The 26,135-nt window shown below is 34.8% G+C and overlaps 1 protein-coding gene across 1 annotated transcript in view; it reads left to right on the forward strand.

Moving 5' to 3' along the window:
- LOC128866105 (uncharacterized) overlaps nt 1-25,853 on the forward strand; it is a 41,596-nt gene extending 15,743 nt beyond the window's left edge. Inside the window, exons 3-6 of the mRNA XM_054106604.1 lie at nt 20,849-21,399; nt 23,496-23,655; nt 23,730-23,888; nt 23,970-25,853. Coding sequence (XP_053962579.1) covers nt 20,849-21,399; nt 23,496-23,655; nt 23,730-23,888; nt 23,970-24,167 — 1,068 coding nt within the window. The 3' untranslated portion in view covers nt 24,168-25,853. The remainder of the gene's footprint in view (nt 1-20,848; nt 21,400-23,495; nt 23,656-23,729; nt 23,889-23,969) is intronic.
- Nucleotides 25,854-26,135: the final 282 nt, after the last annotated feature.

Consider the following 26,135-nt stretch of genomic DNA (forward strand, 5'->3'; position numbering starts at 1 on the left):
TGTTACAGCCAGGTAAATCACTGTAGCGCCTTTGAAGTCGAGCTGATGGAAATTTTTCGACTGCTACAGAGTGATAAGATTTCGCGTCATAAAATCTATATTTCATTTTATACACATCTCAAGAGTGACTGTGAATTGCTGCTGATCTCATAACGAGATTATTGAGACATCTGACAAGCAAATTCAGTAAATATCAAAATCTAGAAGAAATTTATTTTGAGCGCAAATTAGTGTTAGTAGCCATTATCAGGAACCTAAGTATGTCACACTAGGGAATACAACCCGAGCTAACTTTACCAGAGCTATTGTACTAGCATAAACTACGAATATGGAAAGGGAAAAAGGAAGAAAGCAATGGAGATACTCGAAGAATAATTAAATTGTGACGGCTGCCTGAAACAGTGTAAAATCAATGCAGCTGAGAGGTGTATACTGAAAAGCTTCCAACTCATTATTTATTTATTCATTCATTTATTTATAAAAGGGACACAAAGTTATCTAGGGTCTTAGTACATGGATTCGCATAGATCAGTGTGCGATTAAGGTCACTACCATTAACTAAAGTAGCGGTTTTCGAAGCCAGAAGGACGTTGAAATCTCAGTGCCTGTGCAGCAGTCTCAATATCTCCCTACCCAAAAGTACACCATAAACAATCAGTTTGCACGCAGAAACTATACTGTTTTTTGCAATAACTCCGTGGCCCGATATACATCAAAGCCAGATTGAATACCTCTCATTCATGCAACTAGAAGTGAAGTCAAACATTCTTCGGTGAACCAAATTGTCGATAAATATCATATTTAGCTACTTAAAGGGGCTCACACTACTCAGCAGCTAATCGATTATTCGTTTGATAGCGACTAATTGAGCTTGAAGAAAGCTGAGATGGCTTGGAAGTTTAAAGTTAAGTTCATCATATGCTTTAAACCTATTTTACCGTCACGTAAGAAAAATTAAGTTACGAAGACTTGACAAATTTGAACAATAAAAATCAATTCGTTCTGTAATTTCTTTCAGTTTCATTTTAAGACTTTAAACATCTCATTTGCAATGAAACTGAGTTGATCGAAGAAGCTCTACTAAAATTTGAGGAAATGGGCATGCGTATACATACATATGTAAAATTATATAATATAAACAAGCTATTTTGTTAAATACCTTAGTAAATAGCGTAAACAATTTGGAGCTAAAAACGTGTGAAAGCATAATGTTTACTTTCATTACAAAAAAACGGATCAAATTATTACCGCACTAAAAATATTACGAAGAGTAAAAAACCAAGGTGACGCAATATTATGCTAGCACAACGGGCAGTCCATAAACGGAATGGCCAACCAAGCAGCAACGATGCATGCTTAATATATCAGTATAGGAATGCCTATACCGCTACACACATATAATATATTCCTAGATGTGTTATTCGTGCCAGTGTGAGACACATTGGTGAAAACGAAGTGTCGATATAACCGTTTGACCATGAAAAGTGCCGAAAAAAGGCTGCTGAGGTAATAAACTTAACAATAAATGCCGAAGGCTGGCTATATGTTTAACACCTACACGCCAGAGCAATGCGAGTAGGGTCAAGAAAAGATGCACCTATACGGGCATATGTAGCCATAATACGATAACAACAAGAATGTAAATGGATATACGTTTTTTTTCTTGCTGCTGGGACATTTTTTCCCACTTAAGTTTGAAAATAAATATACATTTGCTAAGTGCATGTGTTTTTTCTGTTTGCTTGTGCTATTAGTATTTGTCATACTTATTAATGCAAGCGATATTAATAGGACTATGAATAAGTTCGTGCGGTTTTTTTCGAAATTTGAAACTTTATTGACGTAAAATGGTTACAAATTTAATATTCAAAATATTGTCCATCGCTTACTACTACTTTTTCCCATCTTTCTGGCAATTCACGGATTCCCTTTGTGAAAAATTCGGTCGGTTTTGCCGCAATCCACGAATCGATCCATTTTTTGACTTCATCGTAATTACGGAAGTGCTGGTCAGCCAGGCCATGTTGCATCGATCGGAAGAGATAGTAATCGGATGGCGCAAGGTCTGGACTATACGGCGGGTGGGGTAGGACATCCCATTTGAGCGTTTCTAAGTATGTTTTGACCACTTGTGCAACATGTGGCCGAGCATTGTCATGTTGCAAAATAACTTTGTCATGTCTATCGGCGTATTGCGGCCGTTTTTCTCGCAGTGCTCGGCTCAAACGCATCAATTGTCGTCGGTAGACATCCCCCGTAATCGTTTCATTCGGTTTCAGTAGCTCATAATACACAACACCCAGCTGGTCCCACCAGATACACAGCATAACCTTCAGGCCATGAATATTCTGCGCCGACGTCGATGTTGAAGCATGGCCAGGGTATCCATACGTTGCCCGACGTTTTGGATTGTCGTAATGGACCCACTTTTCATCGCCAGTCACAATTCGATGCAAAAAACCCTTTCTTTTGTGCCGTTGAAGCAGTTGTTCGCATGCCATAAAACGGCGTTCAACGTCTCTTGGCTTCAATTCATACGGCACCCAATGGCCTACCTTTCGGATCATTCCCATGGCTTTTAAACGTTTGGAAATGGTTGATTGATCAACTCCCAAAGTTTTCGCAACCTCTTCTTGCGTTTGAGCCGGATCTTGATCGAGCAATTCCTCCAATTCGGTATCCATGAACTTTGGCGGCGCACCCTCGCGTTCTTCGTCTTCCAAGCCAAAATCACCACTTTTAAAGCGTGCAAACCACTTCTGGCACGTTCGCTCAGATAGAGCATGCTCACCATAAACTTCCACCAAGATACGATGACTTTCGGCTGCTTTTTTCTTTCTGAAGAAGAATTCCCCGCAAAAACACATTATTTGGCACGAAATTCGACATTTTCAAGTGTGGTAAAAATATTGTTGTTTACGTTTGTGCCTTACGACAGTAGCTCTCCAATGAATGTTTGGAAATGTGGATCGATGGAATAATAATCAAGTTACGCCATCTGTTGTAAAACCGCACGAACTTATAAATAGACCTATTACTTTGACACATGAATACTTGTTCTGTAAAATATTTGTCTTTGAAAATCTGTTTGTTGTTGATAAAACGAAGCAAGCAAATATGGCGTGTTCATATCAATAATGTAGCTTCTTTTAAAGATTTTTAAATTTTCCCTCAAGTGTTCATTGTTGTTGCGGCTTTTTAAATACTTGTTGACATTTTCAATTCACTACTTCGTTTGCTATATAAGTTTTCTTTTATGTACTTATATTTTTACATACAAAAAAAATCAATACTGCCCTCCATTGAAAATGTAAAATGAATGAAAAATGTTATAATATAATATATTTTAAGGCTACCTGGAATAATCGAGTTTTTTTATAAATAAAATTAGTTTTCCAAAATGTCAGCTCATATGATAGAAGCTTAAGAAGTCCACATAAAAGAATCTAAAAATTTTTATATTTGCGAAAAAAAATTCTGACGAGAATGAATTAATTTTACTGAAAATAAAAGGTTTAGAAAACACCTTTCCAGTTATACTTTATAAATCTAAATCGGTCAAGATTTGGCTGAGCTATTCAAAGTTTCCTTAAATTTATCTTCCATAAAAAAGTCAAATGTTGTATAAAATATTCATAATGCCGATTTCGTTGATACAATTTTCAAACATTTGTATGCATAACTTCGGTTGAAAAATCGCAAATTTTTTTACGAATCATCCTAATGCATACATAAGCTATAATAACATAATAATTCCAAAGTAAATATTCAGCACCTATAGACTTCATTGCATTAAAAAGTTCGTAGCTTAAGTCTTTCATCAAAAGGCTTTGGTTGGAGGGTGTTTCGCATATTATATATGTAAGTACAGCAGAGAATATAAAAAGTACAGCAGAGAATATACAAAATGTAAAAACACCACATATTGACAAGCTTTGACTATTCATTTACATACTTATTTTTTATTGTAATTCCAATTATTTTTCCATATAAGAAAAAGTGCATTCGTGATATGGGAAAAGTTCGCAAAAAACAAAAAAAGGATCAGTGGTAAGTTCAATCATTTAATGAAGGAAAGCGTGCTCCAAATGAATGATTACAACATATATTCTCTTGCTGTGGATATGACCGGTGGTATATCCGTGTGATAAAGTTTAGCAGAGTTTAAGTACTCACCTCACAGAGAAGCCTCTGAGCAGATATGTTAGTATAATATTTAACGATGAATTTCCATGGAATGCAACTGAGCGTTGTTTGTGATGTCTGCAATTTGCGGTGAGCTTTTTCATGTGGTTGCATTTGAGCTGTCTTTGTGCATCATTGAACACTACATGAAAACACTATTCAAAAATATTTCTAAAAGTCTCTCATTTGACATAGACTGTTGTGTTTTATTTACTTTTTAAAAAGTTTTAAATATTGTGAATAATATTTTAATAGGAAAGATAACTGCATACCTAGATAGTGTTAGCTTATTGAGACAATTCTTTTATTATATAGCAACATTTGAGAAATATTTTCCTAATTTCATTGCAAAATATTGAAAATAGAGAGAGTGATAGTTAATCGACGGAAGTGCTTTGAAAAAAGTTCTTTTATGGTGCAATAATAAGTCGGAATAGAATCATCTGAAGTCAAAAAATTAAAATGCATTTCTCAAAATATTACCGCAAGGAATTCTTACCGATTTTAAAATTTTGCGTAGTTCTTTGAGACCAAAAACCCAAATTCTGCAAAACAAAATAAAAAATCGGCTTATTTCCTAGTGTAAGATTATTAATTACAAAATCTTAAAAACCTCCGAGAGATACCTGGTCCATTACGTGAAGAAGTACTGTGCACCATTTCAGAACGATAAATAAAAAGGTTCAGGAAAATGGTGTACAGCTGAAGAGGTATGTAACCACAGCCTCGAGCAACGGACGCTTAAAAACTCATAACATCGTGAATTTTGCTCCGCCCGACTTAAAATTTTGTCAGAATATTTTTGAGGTATTAGTGAAAAAAAAAAACAATATAAATATTAAAATTGAATTATCTTACCGCTCTTAAATTAATTCTCTTGGAGAGGTTTTTAACACATTTTTACTACGTATTAGAAGCCGCCCTTTTGATGAGTCAAGAGGTTATTCTCCTAGGATTTTGCTGGGTAAAATTTACCTCACTTTTTTTTTGTTTTCCTTGTTCACTTCTCTCGAGAGCATAGGGCCTCGACAAGACTCAATCTTTAATAGTCTTAAATAGTGGGAAAGCACACCTGTCGTTGCTTGGGAACAACGCCTTCTAACTGTTTAGCACGCCATTTGTGTTTCACATTTTTCTGTAAGAAGGATCACACAGATGGTTGAGGACTTCGCTAACTTTTGGTATGTCTGCGCTATTGTCGCAATTGCCCGCTTCTTGTTGCTAGCGCCACTGATGCAATGTGGAACTGTGTCTTTTTCTTTGTTTTTTGCTTGTTTTAGCAGCCACAAAGTAAGTAATGCGTCGACTTTTTGTACGGGAGTAAAGATTGGAAGTATAAAGTTTTTGGGGTTGAGAACGAATTTTTGTTTCTTAGAAACTAGAAACTAGGAAAGTAGGTAAGTTTGGAAAAATGCGCTAGACTACCGAGGCCGCCTCATAGGCTTCTTGTAATTATCTATTCATTTCTTAAAGCTTTTTAAGTCAATCCTGCATGCAAATATATTTCTTAAACCCACATATTGACGATTAAAAATTTTACAAATATTTTCGTGAAATGAAAACTCTTTTGGTTTTCGTATTTTTAAAATTGTTATATATTTACTCCGACGCCCAGTTGGCAATTAGTGCCCTGGGATTGGTGTTGATGCGCTCGAAGCTAGTTTTGACCGCATGCGAAGCTGTGTTCAATTCTTTTCTGCACCTTCTTCACAGCTGTAAGCGTTCTTAAGCATTTTAGCTCTCACTCTTTTGCTAAACATGATACATTAACAGGTTAAGATATCTCACATCCGATGAATTGTAACTAAACTCTGAAGCGGTTAAGACAGCCGTAAATAGTCATCGTTCGGTATTCTTCATAACCCTCAAACAAAATCCTTCCGCCATCCTTTCTTTTCGGCCTTACTCCCTTTTATTCTTAGAATGGGCATGACAAGGGACGAAATTTTGATTCCTCGTTGTAGAGTGAGAAACATTAAGTTAATTAATTTAAATTAACCAAGAAAAAAGCTCACATCAAAAATTTTAAAACTCTGTGGCTTACTGCTTTCTTAAAATCCTACAATGTGTGAAAATTCTATATGTAGCCACGCTGGTCACTTACTAGTAAATAGTAGGTATTATTTCTTTTTACAAATTACATTTTGAAGCTTTATCTGCATACATCTGTATATAGGGACGTGGGACGGCTGCTAAGTTCGCGAAGTATGCTTTTATTTAATTTTTTTGTCCACTGTAATCCCCCTCAAGCAAAATAAAATTTTCTCATTGTGGATAAGATTCCACTAAACAATATTCTAAAGATTTCTCTACAAAGGGCCTTCATCTCACTATCGAACAGAATGTGTGCGAGTGAGTGCGCCTGAGTGGCTTAAACGTTTACATTTACATGATGCCTATCAGCGCTTAATTAGCATAATCAACTTTTAAGTCATCATTAGCGCATGTCTTGCGTCTAACTGAAAGCGTACGTGGCGGGAGAAAAAGTGTGTGAAGAAAAGCCACAAGAATCAGTAGAAGAAGATGGTCAAAGCACTGTCGGCAACAGCGTAATACTTTATAAAAATAAGTATTTATGTCGGCTACTGTGTTCTGCTAAGATGTTCGAGGCAATGACAGGCAACAGCTCGGTATTGCTGGCAGGCATGATAGGCCATATCACATAACTTGGCATAGAAGAAAAAGAAGAAGTAATAATAACTCTTGCAGTCAGTTCAATGTTTGCTCTGTTCTACAGTTCACTCCACAACAACGAACGGCGGCATCAGCTTAGGTTTCATGGGAAAAATATGCTGTTCCATGATTGGGAATTTCTATAGTAAATAGCAGGGAAGTAAGCTTAATAGATAGAAAAAGAAGTAGCAAAGTGAAAAATTAACAAATGTCATATAATCATATAATGATGCGTCTCCCGTTATGTGAACTTTATGCGCGTAAATAGCATTTTATTGTTACGCCTTGGCATTGAATGAGGTGCATTAGGAATGACTGCCATTAGTGACATTGCTACTTTTACTTCGTTTGCGAGTTTCCTCAACTAACTACTTCTAATGCCTTGATTTTCACAGCTCACTGCTGGCCTCCTACTCATTACTTCTGTTAAATTGTCAATGGAGTCGTAATTGTAATTCTTCAGGTTTTCCGCGCTGCTTGTGAGAATTATAGAAATGCTTGTTATTGGCTAACTAAGAGGAAAATTACAAGTATTCAAAACAGTTTTGTACAATCAACTTTTTTTTAATTTATTAATGTGAAATACTCTTCTTCTTATATAAGCCCAACTAGTAACCAATTTATAAAATGTAGAATATTTTTCTATATTTTTATATTGCTGACTGTTTACTTTTCATTGCTATTCATTGTTAATTCTCAGTTTCTTATTTGCTGTGAAGTACTTTGAACAACTTTTTTGATTCGTCAAGCCCAATTCGTTAGTTCCGTGCTGATTCTCCAATAATAACTGCTAATCAGCAAAATTGTGGTTGATGTTTCCGTTATATTGACGCTATTTATAACCGCATTTTGGTTTTGATTTCTCACTTGTTTTGTGGTTGCGCGCCAGTCTGGATGTGTGAGTAAATGGGAATGTTTTGGCCAAGTACGTATGTATGTGTGTCCGTACGCACTCCAGTTCGACCTGTGCTGTTCTTGCATTCATATGTACATATATGGATTTAGTGCAGCAACGGTGGCATGTTCTGCTATTACATAGGAGAAAGATGAGTGCCATTTAGAGGGATTGGCAAGAAAAGTGACCAATAAGAATCCCCCTTTTTGGTGGTGATTCTAAAATTAGACTTAGTTAAGTTGAATTTTGAACTTTGGTGTTTTAAGAGGCATGTAGTAGAATTTGATGGCAAATAATTGTATGCTACATTTTAACCCGTTATGGGAGAATTGTTAATTGCTCTTTTCCGCAAAGGAGGCAAAATATGCCAATCTAGGCAAGTAGAAGGTTAAAATATTCAATCTACTCTTTTCAAATAAATCTACTTGTGTCTAGCTAAGAACATGACCAGCATACTTTTTAAGATTTTTATTACAAAAAATGTTGTCCACTCGTGAGAGTTAAATAGTAAGAGTTCCTATTCGGTGTCGAAATGTTGTTATATTAAGTAAACGTAAAAGTTGAAATTTTACTGCTTATTTTTCTTCACTTCTGTACGAGCAAAAATTTGCTTTCCCATTCGTAAAGCTAGTCTCTATAAATAGGTATCATAGCAACATTAGTGGGAATAGTGGCAATAAAAATGTTCTGAATTTATACGCTCCTCGGTGGTAAAGGTTTCGTGAAAAGATGTTGCAGACGAATGAGTGAAAATTCGCACAATACATGGTGGCCCATGGCTCTGCTTACGTACACACTTTACAAGAAACCAAAGTAATAAATACTTATGAACATACACACATAGCTATGTACAAATGTGAGCATAACCCTTTACGCAGTGCAAATAGCACAAAAACGACTACATACATAAATACACATATAGGAAAATGTCTACGTATTGCATATAAATAGATTAACAAATATGTGTGACTGCATGTAAGTATGTGGCAGTGGCAAAATGCGTGCTGCACAATAGCATAAAAAAACTCATATAAAGTCTATATATTTATAAATACCTTTGTATGTGTATTTTTGTATATGTATCGGGTGTTTTTTTAGCTGCATGAGAACTAACGATATCGATTACTATGGTTTGGCAGTTGAGAATGGCAAACTCTGCATTTCAGTAAAGTTTGGCCAGTCATCATGAATCGTTTCGTCGCCGGAACAATGCTTATAAATTGTGGAAGTTTCCTTTGAAAAAATAAATCTGTTCGCAATGTTCACAAAGCACAGACGGCATAACCGGACCTGATTTCTTTCGAAATAACGGAATAAGGAAGGAGCTGCCCCTACGGTGAATGTTGACTGTTATTTTTTTTTCCTATGTAAAAAAATATTTATTTAATTCAAACTTTTTTGTGACTTATAGATACATATTTAAAGAATAATTTCTGAAATTTTCAAAAAACATAAAATTAAAACTTCTCCATTGCGACGTCATATCCGGTGACCCCTCGAAAAAAAGGTGCGTCCGCGTTGTCAGCATAACTCCTGGCAGGCTCATGAAAAATGAAAAAACAAAAATTAGTGCTTTAGTTAAGACCATAAACTCGAGCTTGAACGAAGGAAAGAAAAAAAAGTTAAAATTGGAATTTTGACAGACATTTTTGCAAAAAAATGAAAATTTCGGTAAAATTTGCTTGACATTTTGTTTTTTTTAAATAGTTGTTATTTGAAAAAAAAAAAACAAAATCCTTCATTCATGCACGAGTAAATTGTATTTCGAACACCTGTGTACAATTTCATCAAGATCGGTTTTCGAGAACATTTGACAACCGACTTTGCAAACACGATTCCGAGAAAAACGCGTTTAAAGTTTTGAGTAACAATAAAAGTGGCTTGGAGCGCACACATTCCAAAGGCTGTATCTCCGAATTTATTATTCGGATCGACTTGAAAATTTAAGATAATATTCCTGAGATGTTGTAGAAATTAATAAGCAAAAAAAAAATAAATCGATTTTTTTAACCAACGAAACCCATGTAACCTCTTAATTTAATTTATCTGAAGCTATTAAAAAAACACCCTTTATATGTGTCGGCAATTTACGCTGTTTCAATGCGTATTAATAAAACGAAGCACGTAATGGATGTTGGCAATGTTGTGGGCTCTTTGAACTTTTCTAGGCTGATGGCCAACGGCAGTTCGTTCGACTTTGCGTTACCTCATTCATATGCGCACTTGGGAAAATTGTTGAGCGGTGAAATTCTTTTCTATTCTAGCGAGTTCACTTTTTGAAATGGATTGTTGTGGTTATTTTCCTTTTTGTTTGGCGTTCCTTTTGTTATAAAAATAGCACTTTTACACATAAATAAAACAACTAATGCATAATTTATGCATTGCACTTACACCAAGTTCGTTGCTTGCGTCTTTCGTTACTTCCTGCCGGCAATGACATAAATTGTTCATATATGCAATTTTTCTTGTACTTTTTTGCTATCGCGAAACTGCGGTAATACATTATTCTCAAGTGGCGTTTTGAAATTATAACAAAGCTGCAAGTATTGCCTCACTACGGGAAGTCAGTCTACTAAGGCTACACACAAGCACAGCGACTTGTTTGTTAAGCCAAGCTATTACATTAAGGCCGTACCCAAACTTTTGTCATCATAATTGGGTTGCCATCGACAAAGAATATTACTTCTGCCCTCTCTTATATTGCAATGAGACAAAGTCACAGCCTCACATTGGCTTTCATGACTTTCTCTCGAATATAAATAGATCAGTTCGCTAAGTTGGAGCCATACCCTAAAATCGTCGTTAGTAAATCTTACTTTCGACGTTTGAATTGACTTCTCAGCAAACCGTGCTTTTTCAATTTTTCTCGTAGTTAAGCCACAGAATAGCCCGAGGTTTTAAGTGCCTTCCTTCCTTAGGCAGATTTTGCAGACAAGAAATGCTTAAGCTATGATAATATTGGAAGGTGGCTTCACAATTTAAATATCGATTCGAGAGTTTGAAAACACTTTAATATAAGTGTAACTGACGAGAGAAGATTTACAATTGCACAACTTATAGAGAGAATCACTCTTATATTTAACCAGAGAAATGTGATAATTGCAATATTTCGTGGTATTTGTTTGAAGTATCAGAGAGTTTCGGTAAACTTCCAAGCATACACTCCGCCATCGTATTTCTACTGCTTTAAGTTAGGTCCTCTAAAAATACATATGTATATTGAAACTCTTAAAGCTAACTTCATAAAAGTTGAACACCAGCTGAAAAGGAAGCTTCACTGCTCATGTGCTTCTGGTTGCTGAATTGTCCTTAAAAGATTTTCCATAGTATATATTATGTTTGGTGTTTGCCCTTTATTTATTTGAAAATAACCGAATACTATAGCCATTTAATAATGAGCTCGTGCCTCACAAATATGAGTAAAGATGGTTCCTTCAATTAAATGCATGCATTTTACACTATTACTAAATACTAAAAATCAATTTTTGTTCTGGGTATTGAACCAAACCATTTTATTCAAGGGTTTGAGTCTTAAGTAAAAAAGTAATATTTCTGATTTTTGAAAGAAGCCTCCAAAATCAAGATATGGTTAAAAATTCAAAGTTCGACATTGGAGCTTTAGTAAAAAAATTGTTAATACTAAAGTGTGTAAATAACTGAACAATTCAAAATATGGTCGTATTTTGCCTGATTCTTTATATAAATATTATATAACCTTTTTTCCGCAAAACTGTATTGCAGGTACTATTAGAGGTTTACAAATTGGTGTTGTTGTAAAAGTGATTGAACGCTTTAAATGATTTGCTTTAAACTGCATAATTATATACATTATATACAAAAATTAAAAAAAAAACACATATCTTAATAAAAAATGAGTTTAACAAAAGGATGTTTTTGATGTGCGGACTCTTACTTGTTTCAAAAAAAATGAGGGCAAGTGACTTCAACCTAATTATGCAAGTTTCAAATAAATGCGGAATCACTCTTTGGGTGCGACTTCACCATAATAACAAGTAATGCAGATCTGCTTAGCAGATTTGGAGTCCGTGGAAATTCGAAATCTTCAGTGTTTTATCGGTTATATTAGGAGTTGAGGGCACGGAATTGGAGCCCACTAACAAGGCATTACAATAGGCCGTTTGGCTAAAGTGTTTCTCTCAGCATTCTCCGAAGAGCGGTAGCTACAGTAATATAACCTAAAGTTAGAGACTATTTTCTAATCTTGATATTTTTTTTGTTTTTAGTGACACTAAGGTACGAAGTGACTTGACCGCTAGTGCACTGCTAAGCTCATATAAGACAAGGAACATTTTTCCGACGACAAGCTATCATATCCAAAACAATCCCTAAGTTGAGCTGTGTGTTGTCCGACTGGTTGATATACTTATAGATATTCCATATTAATACTCGTATATGTAGCTTAGGGAGAATGAAGCAGAATAGAAGATGCACATGAACTGTGAAGCCCATACTACATTCGCCTCTTCAGAGTATCTGGGAATTTCATTATGAACCTAACAAAATTCCTCTGCAACTATGTATAGACTAACTGTAGAGATCAATCCGCTAGTCTCTCTTTCGCCCCATCAAAACTTATGATGCGTAAGCAAATCTCATAATTATATGACTTACTTAAAAGCTTCGATTTTTTCGACTTCAAAAGAAGTGCAATGCAAATTTTTAAGTCGAAACGGAAATGATTATTACATCACCATTAACACAAAATCCACTTGTAAGATGAAAATGAACAGCCGCATAGTCACGCTACATCACTTTAATTTGCGTTAAGCTCTACATTTCAACGTTCTCATCAACCACTAGACTTTTTATAATGCCTTCTAATTTTTTGCAAACACACATATATACATATTAATGAGAATTACTTACACACTTACATACCTACAAATGCAAAAGAATTAAATGAAAATCCGTACGCCTTTTGAAGCAAAAGAACACATAAACAAATATAGAGAAGGAAATAATCAAGAAAAATGAACGTATTCTCAAAGCAACATAAAGCAGAATAGTAACAGCAGCTCAGCCAATCGTCACACTAAGTTAAGCATAACATTTGATAAAAAAATTGAAGGAAAAAAATGATCACATAAAACCCTTAAAAGTGTTGTGGGGCAAACGAATGCGAGGAATATAGAAAATGTATGTGTGTGTGCGGGTGTACATACATACATATGTAAGTACATATTCATGCCTGCTTTGTAGCAAATAGATTAGAATACGTTTCTCAGCATGGCCATAACTTACATACAAGTTGGTACATGTTTTTGGGACATGACTTTATGATGGTACAAGAACTAGTGCGAGTGTAGTAAAAGCGAAAAGGGCAACAAAAAAGAGAACAAAGTGCTCTAACCTTCTACTTTGCAAAGTAAGCGAGGAAACAAACCAATATTCTATACAGCATACATATTTGAGTATGTGTGTGTGTGGTCGAGTATGTTAAGTGAATGTGCATATTAGTACAACCCAGTAGGAAATGTTCATCTATAGACATGCATCCGCATATTCCAGACAAGGTCCTAGGAAAGTCAGTCCATTTATGTATGACAGGGTAAGGCAGACTATTATGTTTCAATGTACTTTCCCTTCATTCGATCATTTGTAATGTTATTTCCTGCTGTCTTCTCTCTAACTTTCTCTCACTACAACCTTATTCCCTCTCCTGATTGAGGGGACTTATACAGGCTTGTGACCTATGAAATTCAACTACGGAGTAAATGACTCGACAAATCGAAGTAGAAACGAAATTCGAGGACAGAATTAATTTAATTAATTTTCTGTCCTAAAAGAAAAAATCTTTATTATTTGCCACAGCAACTGATTTTGGATGTCATTCCCGGAATTAATCGGTGAGGGAACCGCGACCACGAGAAAATTTATTGTATCAGGTTTTTACGGTACTAAAGATGTTACTCACTTGCCGTATAACGATTTTAGTTCATCTATGCATTCTCGTCTTGTTCATCCACGTGGGAAATCGTGCCAAATAATCTCCATCCATTTTTTTGCCAAGATTAATTTTTAAACCACTGTAAACAACACCCATATGGCTCACACATCAATATATTCTGGATGCGTTTATAGTAAAATACATCAAACTTCCAACAGAAATGTCAGCTGGCACCTAACAACACTAGAAGTGCCCAAGACCGGAAACTTAAATAGCCACCTTCGTATATTTCACGCCTACGTCTTCAGATTATTATTCAATTATTTTATTTCTAATTTCTTCGATTTCACACAAGTGTTATCTTTGGCGTCCTGTTAGAAAAATATGTCGTAAAGTAAAGAAAGAGGAAAAATGAAGACATTTGGTCCCTGTTAAATAAAAAGTTTAGAGTTATTTTCTCTGGCACTGCCCAAATAAAGAGCGCAAACATCATCCATTCGCTGCCTATAGAATGCATTCTAGCATGCCTCTGACTATATATTATTTGGCTGTTGGCATCTTTACAAGTCATACATCACGGAATTTCCGATTGGGAAGCATATAAGTAATGTAAGTTTTAGTGTATATTTTTAGATTTTCCGCAGTTTGAAGGAAGTGCTAAGTGCTCACTAAGAGTATGCAATTTAAGCCCAAGATCTTTGTAATTTCTAAAGTTGTATGAACTTTGTGATTGAAGAGTAAATCCTCTGGCGTTTGTGTATATATACCCCAATACCCTACTGCAGAATGATATTATATGTATTATAAATTTGCTTAATTTACGTTAGAAAACCAAAAAAATCCATTCAGCTAGATCTTTTAGTGTGTCTGTTCATCTGATGAGTAGAGTGCAAATTTAGATATTTTTAACAAAGCTTGGTGCATATATTAAATATGACCCAAGGGTAGGTTGATATTAGGCCTCTTCTATTCGCCACTTCTTTGCTCGGCTCACATGATGAAAAATAAGGGCGTGAAAGCAACAAATGTAATTTTAGGCAGCTTTATTCTAGCGCTGCCAATATATGTTTATTTAGACCAGTATATGTTTACTATTCACCTTTTGGTAACGCTTGGCGAAAAGAAGAGGCGTATTGAAAATAAGCAAAATCGGGTTTTAACCACGCCCATCTTCCATAAAACGGTAATTTGAAAAAATAAAAAAATTCAAAAAATATGATAACACAGCAAATATGGAATATTAAGCAAATTTATTTATTCTTTAGAAACGAGGCTGCATATGTAGACCTTTTAGTTTTTTAAAATACCCCAACTGGTTACTTGAAGCGAATTATGTACTTGGATAGGCGGTGATGGCAGAGAAAGAATTGTTTATGTTTATTTAAAAGTTTTGGAAAATGAGAAGTAGACCACCTATTACCGAGTAAATATGCCTGCCTACAAAAGTTTAATATACACAGTGATTCATTAATTCCGCAGATTTTCTTTTAAAATGAACAACAAAAAGTGTCGAAATGATATTGCTTCATTGCATTTATGTTTGAAATATTCATTAAATCCTGACCGCGACACCTCTACCAATAGAGGCAAAATTTTCCATTACTTTTTGGCATAGTTCGTTGACCTATAATGTTTTTGATTTTCTTCTTCAACTTCGGAATTGTCTCGATCTAATTGGCATACTTTTCACGTAACCTCAAGCGAAAAAGTCCAATGGTGTCAAATCACAAGGTGTGGGCGGACATTTAAGCTCTTTGTTTCGTTTGATAATTTGATCTGGGAAGTTCGTAATAGGCCATTGTTTTTATTACACAAGTCCATGTCATCTAATTCAGTCGTAGTTCGCTGAGAGCTGAGTATCGCTCTATTTCCAAGTTTGGCCTGTAGTAACAATTACGAATATATTATAAAAATCAGAAAAAACTAGGATAACACAAATAACTGCTATCAGGGATTTGCATCACCCTTGAAAGACCCTATATGTATTAAACTTCACCCTCTCAAGCGTAATAAAGGCAATTAAAATTTTAATTCTCATCTATCCATTTAATCCGCCTACTAAACGAATAATTTGAGCAAAAGTTGACGATGAAATTAACAAAGTTAAGATTAACCTATTTAGATACACTTTTTTTTTTTGCCAACCCTCAGTTGGTTGGTTTGGTTTGCAATTTGCAAATTGCAATTTCTATTCTCCTTTATTTGCCTATTTAATTTACAGAATGTTAGCGATCACTACATTATAGTATTATGATCTTATGGAAATTGGTCTACCAGAGCGTGGCTCATCTTGGGCGCACATGGTATCGTTGGAACCAGCGCTTTGTTATTGCATGCCACACTTTATTGGATTCATAAACAACACAAAATTGTTCGGATGCCTGCTTTAAATTTTCACATTTACAAATCCATATCAACTTTCCATGTATTGGTGATTTTCGAAAACAAAAATATTTTCGCCAATAGAGTTGAAAATTGTAAAAATTTCGAATATCGGATGATTTTCAAGTTAAAAATATAGGCCTTTATATCCAAAAATTTCTTAATCCATGTCTTCAGTATTTTGAAACGTAACCTAAGCTCCTCAAGCACGATGTCTGCTACCCGCTGCCTTTTCTACAGTGTTTTTTACTTTTTACGTTGCACAATTTTTTATTAGTTTATTACCGTATAAATGTATGTGGAGTATAATCACTGCGTCTTGAATATCCACAGGCACAAGGGATCGCTGATGATTTATTGCTTAAATGTATTATATATTTTATGTTTGCTGCTTTATTATGCTCCTCAAAATAATGGTGGGTTATATTTACCCACATTTGCACAAAAATATGCTACACATACGAAAGTTTATGATTTTCTGCTCTAAGATATCAAAAAGTACTAGTGAGTGCAGTGAGTACGTTCTGCAGAAAATGTGAGACAATCAAACAGGAAAAAATAAGAAAGATGGAACACAACAATTGCTGTGATGTCGTGTGGTGTCTTCCGGCGTTGCGCTAAAGCTGTAGGTCTGCACTGCAAAAATGAAATATCTAAAGAACTATTAAAGTGCCCATCAATGATGCAAGATACCGCGATAGCACTAACTGGAATTTCAAAACGACATTTCTATTACGATCTTTGTTTTTTTAATTACAAAGTTTTTCATGCTTTTTTATAAAAGCCTGTTTTCGATATATTACGGGGCTATAAAGTGCTCACACCGTCATGGTTGCGAGAAATTGGAGATAAAAATCCCTAAAAATCAGTTTTTGGATGTTTTACTCGACCTTTTCTCAAAAACTCGACGTGCGGGAGACTTCAACTTATACTTAAATGGGGTTAACTCTTTAAGAGTTAGTGATTACGATCGAATTGCAAATTGTTATGAGCCAAGTTCATCAAAATAACTACTTAAGGGTTTTTGGGTCGTTGATTTCATATTCGATGTCAGTATTTGAAAATTCAAAAAGGGCACTTTTGGACCTCAGAATCATGTTCAGCGTGAATTTTGTAGACATGAGAAATTTATAAATGTTTTACTACTAGATGCTGTGCTTTTGAATTTGAATGCCTGAAACTTTGACACGTTTGAATGCGTCACAAGAAATGTGTTGTGGGTAGTCATACGAGTGCAACTACTCTTAACTTTACTAAAAGTGACTAAGGTTGAATTGAAAGCTATTTTTCTTAAAGCGACTGGTTGAATTGAAAGCTATGAGATTCGGTTGTCTCAGAAAACAGATTGCATTCAAGGATAATTCATATTCATTTTGGATGGTTGGTTCATTGTAGAAAAACTTCGTTGAATTTATATAAAATTTTTTTTTTTCATTAATAAAAGTTGAAGTACTGCATTTGTCCACCTAAATCAGATAATCGTGAATATTCATTGAGTCTGAGTTAGCTAGATATTTAAAAAATGTTGTTGCTAGAAGAGCGATGTCACATTTTGAGCAGTTATTGCGAGAGAGAAAAAGAAATATGGCGCTCTCTATATCTTTTGAGGTAAAAATTATTAGAGAGAATCAATAGTTTACATATTGTCTGCATAGAGAGTGACCTGTTAATATAACAGCCAGCCATAACAGCAATCAATATGCATGCATGTATTAGTGACCTAATCACATATCATTATCATTGGCTGAGAACTTCTCAGAATTCACTGTTGTTTTTGTTGGTGGTATGAGTATGAATTGTGGGTTGTAGCTTTGCCTGGAATGGTGAGGATATTGGGTGATTCATATTATATTAGTTTTTTTTTTTTACTGGACCACTATTCCATTTAGCATAATACAAAACCAAGAACAGTACTAAAAATATGGGTATATGTATAAATTTGTATGTTGACATACATATATGGAAGCGCATGCAAATATAATATGATATTATTGTTTTACAGCTAGTTCGCGTCTAAAGTCTTTTGTTTATCATTATGTTAATAGCAAGTACCGTTGATTTTGAACCATTGTCTAGCGTGGGCTAGCATTCTACTGGCTGCATTCTATTATAATTTCTGCTATTTTCTATGTAAATACGGTAATGAAAATAAATGCGAAAATAAATGCAAATCACGCTCGGGAAGCCAACACACTATTATTACAGTATAACTGCATTAGCATATGAGTTATTTACTTTTCTTTGCATACTCGTACACTACCATACATTCAATTAAGTGCAGTGTGCTCGTGTGCAATAAGGAAGTAGAAATATGTAACTGTTATTGCAAAAAAAGCAACTTGCCGTCGCTAAAAGAAACGTTATGGGCAGTATGAAAGCAAAAACAGCAAATCATGTGACGAATATGGAAGAAGCTTTTATTGGTCAACTGTCTTAGAATCATTGAACTTTTGGAATTTGCGCCTATTCCTTGTAATTGCTTATACCAATTTACTCAATTCAAACTTTTAATGGTTAACTGGGTAATTTTGAGTGAGTAAGCAAGCTGCGGCCGCCTTAGCCGAATGGGTTGGTGCGTGATTACCATTCGGAATTCACAGAGAGAACTTAGGTTCGAATCTCGGTGAAACACCAAAATTAAGAAAAACATTTTTCTAATAGCGGCGGCCCCGCGGCAGGCAATGGCAAACCTCCGAGTGTATTTTTGCCATGAAATAGCTCCTCATAAAAATATTTGCCGTTCGGAGTCGGCTTGAAACTGTAGGTCCCTCCCTTTGTTGAACAACATCAAGACGCACCCCACAAATAGGGGGAGGAGCTCGGCCAAACACCCAAAAAGGGTGTACGCGCCAATTATATATTTATATATATATATATATAAAAGCAAGTTAAGTAACTGTTAAATTAATATTTTTTTTAATAATTTGAGTTATAACTACAATGGAGGGGATTATTTTATAGAACTTTTTACAGAGTTTGTTTAAATTCTAAAATTAGATTTATTTCATTTAAAAAAAGCGAATTTTGGAATGGCAAATTGAAAGAGTATACATAAACAGAAAGGTTCTGGAATCCAAGTGAAAGTGAATATGAGAATGGACCAACTATCAGTGAATTTCAATTTGGTGTTCTGAAAATCGTATTATTTGTTCATTTTTGAACTCATTTTTGATACACCTTCAAACTGAATTTACAGTTGAACGATTCCATATAAAGTCTTGGTACTAAATTTTTTTGAATTTGAATTTACGGAAAAGGGCATTTTCCCATAAAAATAAATAAAAAAAACAAAAAAATAGGTATCTCATTTTTGTGACCATGAAACAAATTTGGGGCGGATCAAGGTAACAAATTTTTTGCCGTCTGCCCCCTGTGCACAAAAGCGCTGCAAGATACTAATCTCACACTTCTTGCCCAGATAAACTCAAGTATTGTAACAGCTTTCTCCTTCCTTTGCTCCGACGCTATCGACACAGAAGTTGAGATAAATATCATGAAAACAGTTATAAATAGTTTATTTAACATTAATACTTTATTTGTACTTGCTTTTTTAACCTTAAAATATGTCTACTTAGCCTCTATGCTTCTATAAAATAAATAAATAAACCTTAGAGGAACATCAACATAGGCAGCGCTTAGTAAGGTTTCCAAAAACCACAACAACATGGTAATCGAATTATTCATTTATTTATACAATAAACTTTGGAGACGGGCAACAGATGTACGCAATTTTTGGGCAAACATAAATTTTCGTGATAAAAATGTTGCGAAGTTAAATGGCCAACCGTAAATATTTATGACCGCAGAGCGCTTTCGAAAGCGCTATCTGCCTTTGCCTATTGCAAATGGATACTTAGAAAGTAATACTTAGATATTAATCACCACCACGCACCATCTAGTATATAGAATTAGGGTGTATCATCGTTAAAAAAATGGTGCTTTTACATTGGAAAAAAAATTACTATATTTTAAGGCTTTCGCTAAAATATTACGAAAAAATATTAAGATTTGCGACGTCGTTTTTGACTTACTTTGGAAAATAGGTTTAAGGGGAACTTGAGTAATTTTACCAAATCCTTAACTATGTAAAATTTTAGGGTATCATTGGAAAGATATTGTCTCACCGTTGACATTTTCAAAGTTAACCAATTTACGTACCAAATATTTGTTTTGCAAATATCCATTTTTATTTTGTGGTAAAATATTTCAAATTTTATGCAAACCTTTTTAAGTTATTTTGTGGAAAAATATTTTTAAAACTAATTTTGTTTATGAAAACCGTGAATTTGAAGATATTTTCAAATCGATCCAAGTCATGCAAATCATAAAATTTGGTCGAAGTGTTCAAATGTAGAAAAAAAAATTAAAATTTTGGTGGGGCACCCTAATGTACATAGTATACATATATAAATGGTTTGTGTGAAGACCGATGCATACATAGATGAAGCAAAATGAAAGAAGAAAAATATGTTAAATATAGATAGTTATAGTTAGTTAGTTAGATAGATATAGTTAGAGGGCTATTATGAAAAGTTCATACACATGCACATATTTAATTTAGTATATTATTTTTCGCCCATTTATACATAAATGACAAATAATATTTAAAAGAAGTATTTTCGAAATGTCTAGTATCATCAATTTTATAAGACACAAATATTACTGCCCCTTCTTTATACAAAAACGAAAGAAAGGAGAAAGAAGCTATGATTTACTAAAAAATAAATAGATATTTGATATCCACTTTAAAAAAAAATGAGTTAATTAAATTTAAAAATTTTCTCTTCTTATTTATTCAATTCCAGGATGACGGCGGCATTGAGTTCTTCAATACCATTGTCCTGCAGCCGCATTTGAAACTCATCACCGATGCGGGTCGTGGCTATCATGTGCGTTGCTCATACAAGAGCCGTGATGCGGCAACCAGTTCGCCAAGTAAGAAGCACACAGAACGACGCAAAGCGAACAGTGGCAAGCATGCGCAAAAGCCGCAAGCTTATCGCAGCGCTGAGTCGGCCCCAGTGGGAGTGGGAGGTAGTGACCGTCGCGATTATGGACGCTCATTGGATAAGTATCGTGCCACTGGCGATGAATTCGATCAGGAAGATGTGTTTGAAGATGGCGAAGATGCTGTGGACGAGGGTAATGAGGAGAGTCTTAACGAGATACCGATGCCTGGCTGCCATATGAAAATCTACAATTCAGAGCATAAAATTGCTGATGATGTGAAAATTGGCGATCCGCTGACGATTGTCATCAGTATTGACAAACAGGAGCTGTATGGGCTACATGTGACCGATTGCATTGTGCGCGATGGCTTAGGTTGGGGCGAGCAGCGGCTGTTGAGCGATGATGGGTGAGTGAAAGAGATCATGAAAAAAGAGTAAACAAAATTTTTATTGATTAAAAGGTAGAAATTGTATATAAAATGTGAAATGCCACTTGTTTTTAAAGATTTTAAGAAATTATGAAATATTTGTAGCAAGAAGAAGAAAGTGCGAGTATATTGTAGAGAAAATGCGATTTAAGAAAGAATGAACCACACTCGTAGAATAAAAGAGAAAAACTTAAAACTAGGTATACTTGTATGCATGCATGTGTAAAAAATTGCGATTTCAAACTTTAAAACTCAAGAATACGCTCCAAAATACTTTCCATTTTTTCATAGCGGCCAAAATTGTTTGCTAAAATAATGTAACTGGCATCTAATTCTTGTATAAGCAGAGTTTTTTATTCTCTACTTTCTATAAAAAACTTTGCAAAAAATATATAATTTATAAATGCTTAAAGAAAATTTATATAAGAAATTTTCTTGAGGGTTGTTTAAGTATTGTATTTTTTTTAAATAACTTTTTTTTCTTTCCAGAAGAGTTGTGGGCTAAGCTTAAATATTAGATGTTCTGTATTTTGTTTTGTTAAATATATTTTTCCATAACTTATTAGCAAAGTACTGAGTAACTATGAGAAATTTAATCGCGATTCGACTTTCAGTGCGTAGATGTCTGCTGGTCTTGCATTTGTTGTTGCTATGGCGAAATAATTTAAGCAGTAACAGTATTTTTTACGACCTCAAAGCTTAATGAGAACTCGAAAAATAACAATGGACAAAGCGAAACTGTAGCTGCTATTGCGGAAGCCAACATCTCCTCGGATTTCTTTTTAGACCCCAGCGCGACTGAAACTCGCGTTAGCCGAATGTTAATTTTATAATATTCTCGCGTCCGCTGCTATTTGTTGCACCGGGAGCCATCTACCGAAGATGTGATTTCCTAACTTTCTAAATAAAAACGAAATCTTTTTAATATCGTATTCAAAATAGGTGGCCATTATATTCACACATAATAAAGATGACTGAGAAAGCATTCATTTTACACTCATTAGAAATGTTTTATTAAGTTTTTAAATATTTTAAACCTTTAGCGACGATCAAAGCAAGCTAAGCTAACTTAGGCTAGACGGGTTTCTATAAAAATAGAGTTCATTCGGTGCTTAAGGCATCGGCACTTATGTCACCGATCTTTTGGTAAATCCAATCAGTACTTCTCTCATCTGTGTCTAAACTTACTATGTCCTGAACGAAGTGTTTCATCAGAAATTTGAAAGGCATTCTTCGAAATGGTAGCCATTTACTATCTCACCTTTACAGCTTCTACAGAAATCGTTATCCGAGGCTTTGAACCTGGCGAGCGTTGACGTTGTAGTATCGGAAAGATTGTAGGCATCTTTGATACCCTTGCTTATTTAAGCAACTGAAAAATTGTAACCAAATTTGAAATCAATCTCGGATCGAGGGGTCGGCCTTTGTGAGCTCGTCAGCCTATAAATTTTGAACAGCTGCATTTTCTTAAGCGGTTTGCATCAATATTTTGACCACAATTTTCCCTAGGAAACAATATATATATATATATATATATTATTGCGCGTGCACCCTTTTTGGGTGTTTGACCGTGCTCCTCCTCCTATTTGTGGCGTGCGTCTTGACGTTGTTCCACAAATGGAGGGACCTACAGTTTCAAGCCGACTCCGAAAGGCAGATATATTTATGAGAAGCTTTTTCATAGCAGAAATACACTCGGAGGTTTGCCATTGCCTGCCGTGGGGCGACCGCTATTAGAAAAATGTTTTTCTTAATTTGGTGTTTCACCGAGATTCGAACCTACGTTGCCTCTGTGAATTCCGAATGGTAGTCACGCACCAACCCATTCGGCGGCCGCCGATAGTGGACTCAAACTCAGTATGCGTCAGTTCACATTCTCTATTCTGTTTTTCAAAATATAGAACAAACCTTTAATGTAAATAGTCTCCTTTTTTATTATCTCGGAGTTTTGTATAGAGTAAAAAAATGCTCGGAATTCGATTAAAATTTTTTGTTTAAATTTGAAATTTTTCATCGGTAAAACACTAACAAGAATTTTTGTATCATTTCTTTTTCAACCGCTGCAATTTACGCAGTTGCCCTATGGATAACGAAATCATGGGCCAATTCAACTATACTAGCGATCATTTGGCTGCCAATGTTACCTTCCCTGCACACAAGTTCCCCTACACCACATCCGTCTACTATCAGTGCAATGTGCATTTGTGCGCCTTGCAGGATCCCGAGTGCCAATTGGTGGGTGCAACCATTGCATATCAATTTTATTTGCGCATATAATTGATTTGTTGTATATATGTATGTATTTTTAGCCTCCTGCGTGCAGCGGCAAACGACCCAAACGACAAACTAACAACGACAACAAAGACGAAGACGGCCAACCGGCCACCATCGAAGTCTACTCCGGTCTGTATGTGAACGAGAATGTGGATGTGTCCGAGAGCGATGATGATACAGTGCTCAAAGAGCGTGTAAGTAAATATTAACTGAATATGAACTAATTTTGGATTCATTTTAAAATTCAACATTTGTTTTTGTTTTTATATTTACAGACACTTGAGGATGCGTTGTGCGTTTCGCAGCGTACTTTTGCCATTGCCATAGCAATCGCCGGTCTCATATTGATGTTGGCCGTCGTTGCCGCCGTACTCTGCATCATGGCCCGAAGGAGCACGAAGAGTGTTTCGAATTCGGGCAGCTCCATTTACAGTGGTCCCTACACGAATACAGCGTTCTCGCATAGCAGCTAAATGCAACGCAAAATAACGCAACCCAACGCAAATACCACACAACACAAATGTAAACACGAATGCACACACACACACACACACGAATAGGAGCTAGAAATTTTCGGTTAAAACATTTTTGTATTGGATTTTTACGCGGATAATTTTTTTTGATTTTGTGTATTTGTAATTTAAATTTCTTTTTTAATTTTTGGTTAACACACACACTCATATATGAACACTCAAAGTGTTTTAAAGCAAACGAAATGTTAAAGTAAGAGAAGTTTTGAAAATTTCTTGTACACTGCCGCCGCAAAGAAGCGCAGTTTGTAGTAGTCATTGTGTTTAGTTGTTAAGGTCACAAAGGTCACGTTAAGCGACGCATAAGTGGAATTAAATAATGCAATAGTTTTTTGTGTAAATGTGTTAAGGGCAAAGCATATAGGCAAGAAGAAAAAATACTTAAACACGGAATACTTCAAAAAGTAAGCTCAAGCTATGCTTAGTAAACGCATAGGGAATACTGTGAGTTTTACTGTTTTTTTTTTCTTCTCCTTTTTGCTCTGCCCCAACTTGAGCTGCCCATAAATATGCAATTAATTAATTAAAATAATTAATGTATTAACTTTAAGTCTATAGTAAGCCACGACACACGCTTCCTTTAGAGTCTTTATATCCTATACCAGATACACTTACGCACATACACACATGCACACTTAATACATACATGCAGTCAGTATATGTAGATAGCGTAGATATTACTGGGCAATAAAAATATACAATATAAAATACGACAAGTTAAGTGTAAAAGATAAAAGTGTGAGTTAAAAAACAAAAATAGTAAGCAAATATTTGCCCTTTAATATCGCAAAGGTATAACACCTGAAAGTATGCAACTTGTCATAGCGCATGCTCGCAGGCACCTTTGTTTAGCTAATACAAGTAAAAGTACTCGTAAAACTTGAGAATATTTTGGTGGTGGTCAATTTATTACATTTATGTAATTTTAACGCTTGGTTGGCGCGCCACATGCAAAGGGAAAAATTTAGAAATACTACATTTTTTCTATTAAGAATTTGTACGAACAACGAACGCGCTCAACCTGCTCAGGTGATACTATTAACTATTTAATCTAATATAAATTTAAATTATTAACCTAATCCACTAATATTGGAATTGAGTTATATTTGTTGTATTGGAAAACCAAAGTTTATCCATTGCTACTTAAAACGAAAATAATTTTTGTATTACTATCTAACTTGAAAAAAAAAATTATAAAAACAAAAAAAAAATTGGAAAAAGTGAAAAAATGAGAAGCAATATTGTATTTACACTACGTACCATCTTGTCATTACAACTTAAACTTTATTATTTTAACTATTTACTTTAATTCTAACTTAAAACTAAACTATCGAATCAGATTTAAATCAAACTAATTTATTGGTTAAAAGAAAATAGATGAGAAGAGGAACAAAACTAAAACAGAAAGTTTAAGTCTAAAGCGTATGCGTTTGAAAAATTATAAATTGTAAAGTGTGTCGTTATGGCGGGAAAAAACAATTAAAAATTACTTATAAAATAAATATATGAAAGAAATAAAGGCCCTTAAAATGAACAGTCCTAAAAATTATTTGTGTACGCGTTTGGTATAGGGCGAATGCACGATTGAGAGAATACATTTGACAGAATCAATTGGATTGGCGTCATTTTAGAAGTCTGTTTACTTCTTTATTTACAAAAATGTTGATTCCTTTATTTTCACAATATTTATGGTATTATAGAGGGTGGGCCAAATAAGACCTACTAATGACTAAAGACTACTGCCTAGCAGTATGCGCAGTTGCTCCATTTTGTTGAAACCACAAATTAGTATACTGCTCCGTAGGGCGGGTCGATTTAAAAATCGCTCATTGCTCTGTGAATATCGTATTCTAGGGATCAAAATAAGAAACTTTGCCGAAGGAACCATACCTCTAAAATGAATTCTGATGC

This window comes from Anastrepha ludens, chromosome 6, assembly GCF_028408465.1.
Source record: "Anastrepha ludens isolate Willacy chromosome 6, idAnaLude1.1, whole genome shotgun sequence".
NCBI lineage: Eukaryota > Metazoa > Arthropoda > Insecta > Diptera > Tephritidae > Anastrepha > Anastrepha ludens.